Raw genomic sequence first — 14573 nt, 5'->3', positions numbered from 1 at the left:
GCTCGGTAAGAGAGAGACAGAAAACAACTTTATTGTTACTCTTTATTTAAGTGTTTAACCAGAGAAACGTCGAATGTACATAACGTGTAACATGTTGTATTTCGACATAACGAATGGTTAATTCAAATCTTTGTGTTGTGGACGAGTGTCAGCGAAACATGTCGTGCTAAGTTTTACGTGGGATGGCGGTGAATGCGTCGAGAAGGAAGTTCAGTGTTTTAGTTCTGTAAAATCTATAAACACACACTCACACACCCATAGCCACTATGCGACACAAGCGTTTTTATATGTTTGGTACATGAATGTGTAATAACGAATACGAATCACCACAAACTGTAGGTTTGTTAAGCTGTTGTTACTGGAAGTTAAGGCAGTTTAGGTCATCTAGCTTCTTTTTTTTTAAACAGCAAGTACGCCTATTGAAGCCAGATGTCTCTGATTAAAAACACAGCATCTACTTTTAAGTCGGGTTGTCATTTGCTGTTGCTTATTAAATGCTATGAAATGTGATTGTAATTATGCAGTTTTCAAGGACCCCTTGAAAACTGCATAATTACAATCACATTTCTTTATCTTAAAACAAAGGAACAGGCTCGTTATAACCAGAACATAAACACATAAGAATCATGTCAGTGGATGTCAGATGTACTTTCAGAACCCGGATGTACATGTAATGCACAAGAAAATAGTAAAGAAGTGATTTATTTTATTTTAATTTATTTGAGCAAATATATGAACTCTGCTGGGGCTGAAAGATTTTGGGAAAGAAACCTATTGCAAATTTACTGTCAGACAATGCAATTTGTAATTTAATTTTCTTAGTTCAAAGTTCAAAATACAAACTACTCTGTTTTCTGATGTAAATGTATAACCAGCTTCCAGCATTTGTGTATCAAGCCTGAAACAATTACACAATTATTAATCAATTATTAAACTAATCAACTTGTCAACTATTTTAATCATCGATACATCGGTTTGAGTGTTTTTTTTTAGCTTCTTAAATGTGAGTAATTTGAGGTTCATCTGCCCCATATGACAAATGAATCATTAATAATGAATATTTAACTAATAATTTTGGTTTGTGAACAAAACAAGACATTTCAGAACATCATTATTTCCAAGTTTGAGAAACACTGATCAACAATTTTTTGACATTTTATGGACCAAACGATTACTCGAATAATCAACTATTTAATTATTTGATTAATTCCATTACATTGTTATCATTGCAACTAAGTGAACTGAACTAAATTAACGTGGGGGTTCAAATTGCAATTTCACTTTAAAAAAACAATACGTTGTTTAACCCTAAACTGCACCTCATAAGTCCACATAAGAGCAGTTATAATGTTTTCCACTCCAGTATATTGAACTGTTTAATGTGATGCCATTGTCAGCTCTTATTCGGCCCTTTAAGCCATCATAAACTCGTACCAGATTTAGCTGCTCACATGAGTCAATCCCAAAGTTCTGTTGCTGCTTTGCATCGCACATGCACAGTACAACTGACCTCTTGTTGGTCAGAATCAAAACCCAGGATCTGGATTTGTAGCTAAGCTTCACTGACCTGAGTCCATGATTGAAAAGGTTTCACTTTTATCTGCTAAACATACATGTATGCGTGATTTAATGTATAAAATGTAGGAATATATTAGGACTGATTGTGAAATTTTGGGTAAATACTGACACATAATGTTTAAAATAGCTGTTTTGCTGATGAAATATACAGATGCTGAATTTTGAGTCTTTCAGCCCTTCACTCTATTGCACTTCATACAAATTCACCTTTAAATAACCTTTAACACCACCTTCATTCACAATATATCAGTATTATAGCCCAGTTAAACATCCATATCGCTGATCATCATACTGATGCTGATAATCTGATGACAGTAAACAAGGTGAATATCAGCAGATATTGATGTGCAGCAGACAAACGGATGCATTCACTTTACAATGTTTAATGTAGGACTGCAACTTATTTTCAATTATTTCACCAACACATTATTTTCTGAACAATCTATCCATCTTTATCTTAATTTAGTGCTAGACAGGAAGGAAACATGAACTATTAAACCAGTCTTTGGCTTGTCAATACTTCCATTGATTGTGTCAATGTCAGTGGAAGTAACAATATTTCAACCCCCTCAGATTAATATACAGTCATTCACTTATCTTTGGAGGGAACAGATGACTATTGTCTGTCTGCTGCCAAACATGCATGTGTTTTATTGTTGTTGACCGCAATGCAACCTGTTTTTCATTTCCTCAGTAATTCGGAGGAAAAGAGGAAGGTAAGAGGGGTGTGACAGAATAGTCCAAATAACAAAATGTTTAATTTGCAAATGCGAAAAAATTGTGCCAGTTTTCTTTGCTGCACTCTGATGAGATTCATGAGAATCTGTGTGCATTTCTCTCGAGGAATGCTGGCCTGCGTCTCATCTGTGGCCAACTTCAGGTTGAGTCCCTTTTCACTTTCCTTACTAAAAGCTTTGGAATTTCATCAATCTGTGTGGGTGTACAGCAGAACTTGGCTCAGAGTGACCACCAACTCTAAGTAGTGATAAAGTCAGGGTTTCTTTGCAACGCAAAGTCGTAACTGATTATTAAACGTGAAATCTGATTGTATTTGAAGTTAGTATCTTGTGGCTATGTTTTATTGCACTGACAGAAAAATGAAAAACTTGAAAGAAAGACCAAACTTAAATTTAATCAGCTAAAATGCCCATTGCCATATTTCAGGGTCCAAGGCAACATCCATGCACAGGCAATTGGACAACTTGGAGAGTCCGAGTATACATGCGGAGGAGAAAATCGATTTATTTGCCGTGTACATCTGACTCCACCTCCGTAGGTTGTGCTGTATCTCTCTATCAGCATGTGCGTATTGAATCCGTTTTCTAGTTGACCTTAACGTCGCAGAAAAACAAATGGTGAGATGGATGGTGCTGTGGTTCTAAAGCGTAAATCTTGTCTCTACTTCAGTCCAAAAGTGTGTATTTTCCATAGCATTCGCTCTCGCCAACACTGTTGTGCTGTTTGTTCTTTTCCGTCAACAGTCATGAGGTTCATGCGTCGCCTAATTCTACTTCTGAGTCAAATATCTGGGAAGAAATGTTGGTGCATGCGCATAACGCCAAGTCTGCCTTAGCCTATATGGGACGATGAATTGCATTATCCACGTATGTTAGCCCGACTCAGACTATCTCGATTTTAGTCAGACTAATGTGTTTACCTGACATTAAGAAAACCAAATTATTGTCTTTTGACTAAAATCATACTTTTAACTGAAATAATGAAAAACACAACATATTTGGTGGTCTATTTTGGATGTCAAACTATATCTCATCTTGGCTAATATTGTTTTATCTTAATTTAGGAGGTACATGGTAGACTAATCAATGTAATTGTTATGTATAAGTATGTACATTATCTAGCTATTTGCGCTAACATTGCTTGCTGCTTGAACTTGTGTTCAGACAATGGTGGCTACTGCTGATGATAAACACTTCCCATACATTCTGTTGATTCAAAATTAATCACTGCTGGAAATTCAAAAACAATCTAGTTTTTCCTTCCTAGAATCTAGTGTGTGGCTTATAGAGTTGCACAATCAATTTTTAACTGACTGTGACAGTGTCTGCAGTTTGATAAAGGAAGCAGCAAGCAGCTTGTCATTTAGTGGCGGGAAGAAGCAGAGCCTCTCAAGAGGTGTTCTAAACTTCCTGTGTTCTGTAGCGATTCTCACACAGTTGCAGAGTTTTTGCTGCTGAGAGGAAAAGCAAGTGAGATTATTTGAGAACTCCTGACTTCACCCACTTGTCAGTCGACAATTATTGCACTTGCTTTAAAGTCTAAAGTTTAAAGTCTTATCATCAAACGCTGTGTTGGTATTTTAATGACATGAAAACTAGTGAAGACTGTGGGGTTTATCATCACACGAAAGTAGCCACGAAAGGTCACAAAAGTCTTTACATTTGTTATAGTCTTGTAGGTGTGTGTGTGTATATGCAAAAGATCAACAACATGCATGGAGTGAAAAAGTCCTGCGGAGTTTTTGACATCGTTATTTGCCACTTTCCTGCTTTTAATTGGACGTTTAACGATGACGATCCAAAAAGTTAACCTTTTAAATGATTGATCTTTGTAAAATGTCAAATAATTAAAGATGTAGTTATGCCTTGAGTGAAAGTTGAATAAATTGTTGATATTTGAATCTAGCGGTTTTCTCATTGCATTGCAGCACAGTACTGTGCAGAAGTCTTAGGCCTGGATTTAGATTAAATTAGTTGTTTTAGCAATGCTATAACGACAATAGAGGATAATTATATTTATTTCACTGTACTGGAACACATCCAGAAAATATGTATGCATGTGAAAATGTGATCTACTCTTACACTTGAACAATATCACAGTTCTGTTAATACTGGAGTGGAACCTTAATTAATGTTACTGGTAAATCATATGTTTGTCCTACTATTTCATTTAAAGAAATATCTGCTGTAAACGTCTATTATGCCAGGATTATACAAGACATGCTTCAGCATTACATACACATGTTGCATGAGTCAAACTCATTGACAGCTCACTAATATATAAGAGCAACTTAAGTTGCATCACTTCATTCCAAATTCCAGCGATCACAGAATTTGACAGACAGAAAAAAATCAACAGAACTGGCGGTGCCTGAAACTTTTGCACAGTACTGTATAATGAACAAAATATTTATTGTCATTAAATATTGCTCTGTCCTACTTCTTTGTATCTAAATCTTGAGAGCTAACATTTTGGTGTTGCCACTAATCGTAAACATCAAAAGTATAACAGAGTGTGTTATACTTTAACCTAGTCGGAGAAAAGAGCGAGTGAGCCTGCCCGCAGGGAGGGGGGGAATATGGGGAAGTGGAGATGCATTTCCCATAAGTCAGCCAGCTCCTCCCCCTAGTTGGCTGACAGCCAGCATCAGAGAAGAGTAGTAGGGACGGAGCCAAACTGTTACTGAGAATCAGACCATGAAGGACGAAGGCAGACAAACAGAGCACCTAGTTTTACACATGTAGATGACACATTATTCTCAGCCGGTTGAGAGGATCGCAGATCAAACTGGCATCCAGTGGTATGTCTTCACACACACACACCCCTCGCCCTCACAGGCACTCACACAAACACACACAGGGCTTGTGTTTATTTCAGAGGCGTTTTTCTATATTTCCTTTCTCTAAATTCATCATGGTGCGGTTTTAGTGCCATGGTTTCACAGCACCGATGCATCGTCTCAAGCAGGAAGTGACAGTTGAATTTCTTCGCTCAGGATAATCTTGCATTGCGTGAAGTCGTCGCACAAGGTAATGGCATTACAGAACTTAAGTGGCTTTAGCTGAAATTTGGCAGTTTGTGTCAGATTGTCTCCTCTGCATCAATTGTGTCTGCGTTGTTAAGCACAAACACTGCCGGGCTCATGTTGTTTTTGGTAGAGAGGCAAGACGTCAGTAGATTTCTGGTGTTTATCCTTGTATGACCTCTGTTCGATAAAGCGCTGTGGCGCAGATAGTGTTAAAAGTTCAGCGACAGGGATACGCTGTGATCGAGTGTGAAGGGCACTGATGCAACAAGCTGCAACTGGAGTCTAAGTTCTTTCATTTAATGCATATAACTAGTGGTGAGAGGAGATAATGTCGATTTGACTGTGATTTTACTGCGACACATGCTTTGCTGATTATGAAGTATGAGCCACAGGCAGGTAATAAGGCAGATCCTTATCATAGAATCAGTCCAGCTGTGCCTAAGCTGTAATTCTTAACGTTCTCTCACTGAAACAGAGTACTTATGTTTAACATGGTTGCAACTGGTATAACAAGGCTGGGGTTTAATGAATTTTGTCTCATCTGCTGACTGCAAACTTTCAGCACATGTTGATAATCAAGTGACCATCACGCTCCTGAACTGACCACACACGACTCAATGTGCTCAACTTCAAACAGGCAGATGTATATTATGCTCTGAAGCCACAGTACAAAACATGTCATTGTTGCGCTGAAGTGTCTGTGTGTGTGTGTGTTTACTGTTGAAACAGACCGAGCCCTGTGGTTTCAGTCACATGCATTTTAAAATAAATACAACCAGATTATAAACTAAATAAATATAAATGAATGAAAACAAGCAAACCAATAAATTCCATTATTCTGCTAACCTGAAAATAACCAACATTTAGTCGTCACCAGTAAAACCATTACAATAAAACTAGCTCTATGTAACAGACAACTGTACTGTATATCCTCTGAAAGTGCTGTAGTGATCAGTTGATAATTTGATTATAATGATAATCACGTTTTTCTGTACATGCTATTTATGCCTCTCGAATATATATTCAAATAATGTTCTTATCGTCTATGTAGAGCTGCAACTAACAATTATTTTCATAATTAATCTGTCTTTATTTTTCTCGATTAACGGAGTACTTGTTTGTGAGAAAATGTTGAAAAATGTTGATTGGTGTTTACCAAACCTGGAAATAATTATGTTTTCAAATGTCTTGTTTTGTACACGAAACAAAATGATTCTGTTTTAATGATTTCTTTGTTATATGGTGCAAAGAAACCAGAAAATATTCACATTTAAGAAGCTGAAAAAACAGAAAGCAGTTTTTAATTATTGAAAAACAAACAAACAAACAAACAGGTTAATCGATTATCAAAATAGTTATCAAAATAATCATACATATATGACAATAAATGAGTTTTTTTTTATTTCCACATTTTATTAACAAAAAGATTAATCAAGAAAATAATTGGCTGCTTAATTTGTTACAGTCCTCTTATGAAATGTTTCGATGGTATCATGAAATAACCAGTATGCCCTCAGTCAACTCTAATAATCCACACATGCAGTATATTTGATCACGATTGCAATGATGAATAGATTAATCAACAAAATTATCATTATTCTAAATAGGATGCATTTGTGGAAAGTAAATGATCAGTGTTTGATTCTCTTTTCCCAGATCCAGCAGATGAAATGGCGATGAGGCACAGGATTTTCAACTCAACGACACCATTCTCTGGGTCGCCCCAGGCTGAGCTGAAGAGATCTTACCCATCATGCACGGTCGCTGACCAGGAGACGGAGGAGGAGGAGGAGGAGGAGGAGGAAGATGAGGGGAAGGGCATCAAAATGGGCTACGCACACTTAAGCCCTTTACTCAATAAACTCCTGACACAGGGAACTGCAGAGCAAATTGGGGAAATGCCACTGAAGACCTCAACCTTCATTGCCCAGGCTGAATGTACATATATTTATACATTTCTTTAAAAACATAAACACAATGAATAACTACACCCACGCAGGGTTTAACATTGACACTGTTCTCTTCAGGTGAAACCCAGGACTCGCAGGAATTTAGTCCATCTTGTTTTGAACGCTCTTTTGTTCCCTCGCCTAACTGCTTCACCAGCAGGTATGACGTTAGCGCCACAACTGTGCCTGCACCCAATTATTAACCTTATTGTTTAATGCCTTGTCTGGGATGAAATTCATATTTTGTTTTATTTTTTTCTGCATCAGTCTTTCCTCAGAGCACAACAATGTGGCGTGTCCAACAACAGCCTCTATCCAGGAGCCGGGTGCCGCATCAGCGCAGTTCAAACCCAGGAAAAAGAACAGGAAAAGACAGAAACGCAAAGGGAAGAAAAAGCCAGAGAAGAAGGAGAAGCAGCCACACAGACATCGAATGCCCTCTGGAGTCCCTGAACAGGAGAGTGGAAGTTCTCTGGTCCAGATCCTGGTAAGAAATGTGGTTTCTACATCTCTTTGTGTTGTGAAAAGGGTATCGAAACTGCTAAGAAGAAGAAGTTAGTGTGTGTGTACTATGTGCTAGGATTATAAAGAAGTTAGAGTACTTGTAAGTGTTTCGACAATCTTCAAGGATAAATTGAGACTTTCTTTGGCAGCTGGAGGCTCGAAATGTTGACATTCCCTTAGCTTCCCTGTGACGTGGAAGTGGATCACTGACTTTCAACAGCTTTCTGAATAAACCGTGAGAATGCAAACACCATGTAGCCTCATCTACCATGTTTTTTGTTTGTTTCATACAGGAGGAGTCATCATCACTTGAAGGTGACAGCAACCTCAGTGCCTCTTGTTCTTGCAGTGTTGAAAACTCAGAGGAGCAGGACAGAGGGCCTCCTCTCTACAGCCAGCAGATTTACAACACAGGTTCCAGCTGCTCTCCTCTGAACTGGAGGGACCAGGTGTGTGGCCCCCTCTCTGGTCTCGATTCCTTTGGGCAGGACAGCGACTCTGACTCCCTCAGCAGTTTGGGAGACTGCTCGCTGGCCCTCGCTGGCCTCAGGGGCAGTGTGAGTCAGGGGGACCCATGCTACGCGGGACCCTTTTTCAAAGCTGTGGAGAGGGATGCGAGAGAAGAGGAGTATGAGCTATCAGCAGCTGATTCTGTCAGCAACGAGGGGCTAATCTTTTACAATAAAGTACGTTCAGCTTCACTAGATTTTATGTCCTGTCCTATGTCCTACGTGTTTTAAATGCTGTTAAAAAATATGAATAAATTTTTTTCCTGACAGAAAATCCAGCCTGTGGACTCTGAGTACAGAGAAGGGAGGGAATTTGCACTTTCACACTTTATCAAGGAAGGATCATGTGGTGAAGTGCTCAGTGCTCAAGATGTCAAAACAGGCTTCAGATTTGCTGTCAAAAAGGTAACACAAACTCTAGCTTCCTTATTGTGTTTTCTCCCCCAGTTTATTAGTCATAAGTGATTAATCCTTGGTTTGATTTCTCACAGATCGACTGGAAGAGGTTCAACAGTGAGGAGGTGGGTGCGTGGAGTGCCCTCAGATCTCCTCATGTGGTGGAGCTCTTCGGAGTGGTCAGAGAGGGGCCAAATGTTTTCCTCTTTATGGACCATAAATCTGGTAAATGTTTCTTCCCTTTTAGACAAACACATCCTGATAAAAGTCAGTGCTGCTGCTCATGCGGAGGATTGAGATTGTAGAATTGGTGTGTTGTGAGGATAACAAAGTGTACAGAAATACTGATACGATTCATGTCGAGATATGAAAGTGGGCGGCCCTGTGGGTAGAAATGACTGTTGAGCTTCCAAATTACACCAAACAGCTTTAAAGGGAGATGTGTGCTCGATAAACACGACTTGGCTCTCATTTGTTTCCTTTGTCATCAGTCTTGGCTTCTGCTTCAGACATTTCCTCATGCTTCATAATAAAAGACAGAGAAGATGAATCATATACTGTGTTGGTAACACGACAGTCAGTGTCCTGCTCTGACCCGATCTGTTTGTTCTAGGTTCTGTGGGTCAGCTGATCGTGGAGCGAGGCCGGCTGCCAGAGGATTTAAGTCTCCACTATCACTCGCAAATCTTAGCAGCGCTGGAGTACTTGGTGAAGAAAAAAGTGGTGCACTTAGATATTAAAGGTATGCTATACAAAAGTGATATTTCTGCAAACAGAACGCCACACTTTAGTCTAATCTGCTTATGACTTAAGACTGAAAAGTCAAAAAATTAATAGTTATGCTGCAATGAAAACCTGTATTTATACCTTTGTAACAATGCTTATACTCCAGTATACTAATAATCCAGTCAGGTTTGATTTCAACATCTATGAGTCTTATGTCCATCCTAGGAGCGGGAACCCGCACTTTTTAATGCGCTCTTTTCCTCTTAGCAGCTATTTTCTCAAAATATGAAAATAAATTATAAATTCTTGTTCATAGTCTACATTGAAAGAACATATACAATGGAGCTATATATATATATATATATATATAAATATATATATATTGAAAACAAAAGAAAAAAACATTCTGGAATTCTGGAAGTTTTAGTCTCTTTAGATTTACAAATAAACAAAACACAATTATAGAGTTATAACACAGTTTTCACATTTTAAAATTGTCTCACTATTTGCCAAGCAACAAACCCTTTTTTGCCCTAATAATGATTATAAAAAAAAAAAATGGGCAAAAAATTAGTGAAAATTACTTTAAGGTGAAAAGAAAATTATACAACTTTACATAAAAACAACATTTGTAAAGGATTTATAAATCCAGCCTTCACACAATATTATTGTCTCACTATTTGGTAAGCAACAAACCACTGTTCTTGTCCTTAATCTGATGTGATATGACTCCCTAATTATAAACTATTAATAAATCCTCTCTTAGTGTAATCTTATTGTTAAGCAGCAACAAAAAGTTGCATAGTATTGCTTAAAAGCTTCATTTCAACACGGCCCAAAGTGAACAAACAACGCAAACCAAAATGTTTTACTTGTGTTTCCTAGTGAAAGATGAAAACAAACAGAGTCATTAAGTGTAATTAGTTGTCATTAAAAGGTTGTGGTTCTTTGTGCAGCTGTTGTGTGGAACACAAGTGTCACACAGTGTAGATTTGATCTCCAGCACCTGTGTTATGAAACCAGACTACCACAGAGAAAAAAAACGACGAGCTGGGAATTTCCCACAGTGTGACTCACCGCTGCCTTTGAGAGACGGCGCATGTGCGCTGAATCGGGAGAGCAAGAGAAGAAAAGGGAGACTGAAACTAGGGGTACGTGGGTGTGACGAGGAGCAGGAAGTAGTTAGAGAGAGAGCAAGACAGGAGAAACTGGACAGAGACGAGGCAGGGGATGAAAATGAAATAACAAAAAAAAAGAAGGAAAGAGAAAAACAGAAGTGGAACTGCATAAAAGGAAGACAAATGTTTAAGACAAAAAGGAGAGTTTTGCTTCTGCAGTTCAGGCGCCACCTGGTGTCTGTAATGCATAGGAAAACTGAGGCAGTAAAGCCAAATCTCTGTATCTGCTGTCTGTTTATCAGTCTCCACATTCATTCCACATTAGTTTTCTGCAGCAGCTGTCTGTAGTGACTTCATATTTCCCTCCTTTTAGCTCCTTTGTTTCTGTGCTGTGTTCAGTATTTGTGCAGCTTCCCTGTGTCTAATAATGTCGTCCATGCTGTAAAATACTCGGCTCAAGTTATGGAAAAAGTGCCACTGGACAGAATTGAGATTAGTCTATTTAATTCACTGTATCCAGACATGTATTTATAAAGCTTGTTCAAGAGCAGCAGAGGTTAACCGATGTGCTTAATGCAGATTAATGCATTGTTTCTGCTTCTTTTTTCCCCACAGCTGACAACGTGTTGCTGTCGGAGGACGGTAGACACGCCTTCCTGTGCGACTTTGGACACGCAGAGAGACTGGACAATCAGGGACAGAGCCTCAGCGTGTCCAACGGTAAATATGCAACTGTGTAACATGACCGTTTCTGTTGAGATGGCGAGTAATTTATCCCACGTCTGAATCACTTGTTTTCCTAATGTAATCCAATGCAGATCTAAAGGGCACAGAGACCCACATGTCCCCAGAGATTGTAAAAGGGGAACCCCGCGGAGCCAAAGCAGATGTGTGGAGCAGCTGCTGCATGTTACTGCACATGCTCAACGGGTGTCAACCTTGGACAAGATACTACACCTGTAGACTTTACCTGAAGGTACATTTCACGGTGAAATGCAGGCGCTGCTGTTTCATCACATTATGCGCTGTGTGCTTTTCACAGTATCCATGTCAAACCATGACCCGTGTCACTTCGGTTACAGATTGCTAATGAGCCCCCGCCTCTGAGAGAGACCCCCCCTGACTGTAGCCCGATCACAGCGGAAGTGCTAAAAGCAGGACTGCAGAAGGATCCAACCAAGAGATCGTCAGCATCAGACCTCAGAAAAATAACTGACAGAGCTCTGAAAGAAGGTAAATGATTGTGCACACAGTGTGATTTTGTGGTTAACTCGTGAATGCAAGAAGGAAATAGCTAAGTTAAAGGAATATGTCAGGTGTTTGAATTAGGTATTAATACAGTATCAACATTGACGACTTTATAGAGTGCGTAACCATTTCTGTGAACCAGCCTGAGAACTGGACTCTGATAAGATGGCTGCCAGTTTAGCCACTTATCTCATCTAATAAAATCTACACCTGCAGAAAAAGTCGTGAATATTTTAAACGTATCACTCCGTGCACCAAAGTCCATAGAGAAAACCAGACATTTTACATCACAGCACACTGGAGTCTTTGATCGTTTTTCGAAGTTCAAATACGTTACCTTGTGATTTGGTGTCTGAAATCCTTTGTTTGGATTTAACTTCAAATTAACAAAATGAACAGTTGCTGTGTCCACACAAAGGTAAAAAATGCACTATGGACTTTGGTACAAGAGATTAAGAGGTTTATAATCTAATGTTACCAGATGGAAAAATAAGGTGATATTAAGTGGCAAATATGTTCTTAAAATAGTTTAGACACATAGGTTAGCCTTTTGTTATGTAGGTAAAACCTTTTTTTAAATTGTGTCCCTGTTGGCTGCCTAACAAACATAACATAACAATAACACACAGATAGAGCAATTCATTATGACTTTATAGATTTCTATGCTTTCCAAATAAAAACAAACCTCTGAGAACTCCAATTCTCATCTTAAGTACAAACTGCTGTAATGTGAAACTTACTTAGGTTTTCGTTTCGGGAACAATAGGCAGTAACAAATATGGTGACCCCTCATCGGGTTAATCAAGTCAAGCCAAATAAAAGTGATCCTTGTAAGCATGATTGTCAGCAGTTTATTAAGAAGTAATGTAATGTCTGTGTGTCTGTGTGATTGCAGTTGGAGGCCTCACCAGTCCAGTAAAGGGACCCTACACAGAGCCGCTGTACGTCACAAGCAACTCCTCCGACACCCTGCAAATCATCAATAGCAGCGTTGACTGCAGCGGTGAGGAGGAACACGAAGAGAGTCTTATCACAGCAGGGAAGACAAAGGAGCTAGATTATGCAGAAGAGGACGAGTCAAAGCCAAACTCCCTGTTCTGTCCACAAACGCTGATCTACGAGCCAAACCACAAGAGGAGCAACAAGATCACCACCGTGTCTGAACTTGAGCTGCGTAAACTGGAACGAGGTGAGGGTTTGTCTTCGTTCTTCTGCCTCGGTCTGGCATGTTTGAACCATGCTCATTGCGCTTTTTTGGTTTATTCGCAGATTTCTACCTGAGCAGTCTGTCCCAGCCTCAGTCTGCGGAGATGCAGGTGCAGCTCTTGTCTTGCCTCAGCAGTGAAGCATATTCAAATTGGGAGCCGTGGGACAAAAAGGTAACCTAAGATACACTGTATTTACTTAGAAAAAAGAAATACACCATGCAAACAGCGTATATGTTTGGTTTTATGTTATCTAAGGACTCTGGCCGCTGGTCCCTGAGCCCAGGAGACGACTTCAGCTCTGGCGTCTTCTCTTACAACAGCCAGCCAGATGTGCAGGTCTTCAGTATGGATTTGCTGGGTCACACACAGCTACCACCACCCTGCTGTTTTGAAGGTAAGATCGTCATTATATTCTCTCTTCTTTTGTGAAATATAATGTAATTCCCCTTACATCATGTTCTTGTCTGCTTTGTGGTTGGATCAGGGGTGGATGTCTGCATCAGAGACTTCAGCAGAAGAAGCATCCGGATCAGAGAGACACGCCGAGTGAAGGTGGGCCACATCGCCACTGGAATTAGCGACCAGGTGAGGGGCTCGCAGCATCACATTCTCATGTGTCAAGTATCATTTGGCTGTTTTTAAAGTGCAAATATCTTTGTATTTGTTTGAATCCTTATGCGTGTTTCTCTGTTTAGATCTCAGAGAGAGTTTTCACTCTGGAGACAGAAGAGGGACAGCAGATTGCTCATGACGAGGAGGTGCAGGAATCCGGTCTGGAACTCTGCTGTGTTCCTGCGCCTGACTTCAGCCCCGTCTGGAGGTGGCGGATCAGAGACGGAGTGTTGGAGACAAGATAGATCCTCTGTCTCTCTCTCTCTCTCCTTCCATTTGGCAGCAGCTGTTACCTTAACTCTTGATAATATCACCTTGTGCTGAATTGTGCCTTTTGTTTGTCTCGTGTTGCGAGGACCATGCGTTTGTACGAGGTAAAAAGACCTGAACTGCAAGTTCAGTAGAATGACCTCATGTGATAGTGACAATGTTGTTTTGTAGCCTTTGTTTTTTACTTACAGTATCTACAACTGAAATTTCTGAGCATTCTGTGGTGCGTTTGTTGCATATAATGCAAGTCAATAAACTGTATTGACCTATATGTAGTGTGATACATTATTTCTTGATTCCCATTTATAAATTAATCATTGGTTATCCCTTCAATTGTGTCGACTGACATCTAGGCTTTACATGTTTTACTCTTTAGACTGTGCAGTCCTTAAATAAGATTGTCAAAAATATTTCATTAACTCAGTTCCCTGAGATATTTTCCTTATTCACCATCATGAACACTGCATTAATGCCGCTCATGTTTCTGACATGAGCCATAAGTACAAGATGTGGTGGATGTTATGCAAGTAATTTACATTCATGAAACACGTGTGAATCCTGTCTGTTATACACCCTAATCTGAAAGGTCAGAATATCAAAACACATTTATAACCTTCCTAACAAGAGCATGACTTTTATACAAATGTATTCATGCTGCTTTTGGCATCTTTATAAAGTAACCAATACAT

General features: G+C 39.3%; 1 protein-coding gene across 2 annotated transcripts; it reads left to right on the top strand.

Moving 5' to 3' along the window:
• map3k14a (mitogen-activated protein kinase kinase kinase 14a) lies at positions 1 to 14113 on the top strand. Of its 2 annotated transcripts, none has more exons than XM_083896660.1 (16): positions 1 to 5; positions 7001 to 7282; positions 7372 to 7453; positions 7561 to 7780; positions 8091 to 8483; positions 8577 to 8711; positions 8798 to 8927; positions 9316 to 9444; positions 11162 to 11266; positions 11365 to 11522; positions 11629 to 11779; positions 12690 to 12983; positions 13064 to 13173; positions 13258 to 13396; positions 13487 to 13587; positions 13698 to 14113. In XM_083896660.1, the coding sequence occupies exons 2-16, from the start codon at positions 7015 to 7017 to the stop codon at positions 13857 to 13859; spliced, it is 2577 nt and encodes an 858-aa protein (XP_083752786.1). In that variant the 5' UTR covers positions 1 to 5; positions 7001 to 7014; the 3' UTR covers positions 13860 to 14113. The 2 variants fall into 2 exon arrangements, with proteins under 2 accessions (XP_083752786.1, XP_083752785.1); XM_083896659.1 differs by lacking the exon at positions 1 to 5 and adding an exon at positions 5021 to 5116.
• The last annotated feature ends 460 nt before the right edge of the window (positions 14114 to 14573 follow it).

The sequence above is a fragment of the Microchirus variegatus genome (assembly GCF_963457635.1).
Source record: "Microchirus variegatus genome assembly, chromosome: 10".
Taxonomy (NCBI): Eukaryota; Metazoa; Chordata; class Actinopteri; order Pleuronectiformes; family Soleidae; genus Microchirus; species Microchirus variegatus.
The sequence above is the reverse complement of the archived record's forward strand: the minus strand, read 5'-3'. Positions and strand labels throughout refer to the sequence as shown.

What these genes read in the sequence shown, in the direction of transcription:
- map3k14a (XM_083896660.1), top strand. Translation starts at nt 7,015, where the DNA reads ATGGCGATGAGGCACAGGATTTTCAACTCAACGACACCATTCTCTGGG. An exon ending in TCAGATTTGCTGTCAAAAAG is followed by an intron (nt 8,712 to 8,797) that starts GTAACACAAACT and finishes GATTTCTCACAG; the next exon opens with ATCGACTGGAAGAGGTTCAA. An exon ending in GAGCCTCAGCGTGTCCAACG is followed by an intron (nt 11,267 to 11,364) that starts GTAAATATGCAA and finishes AATCCAATGCAG; the next exon opens with ATCTAAAGGGCACAGAGACC.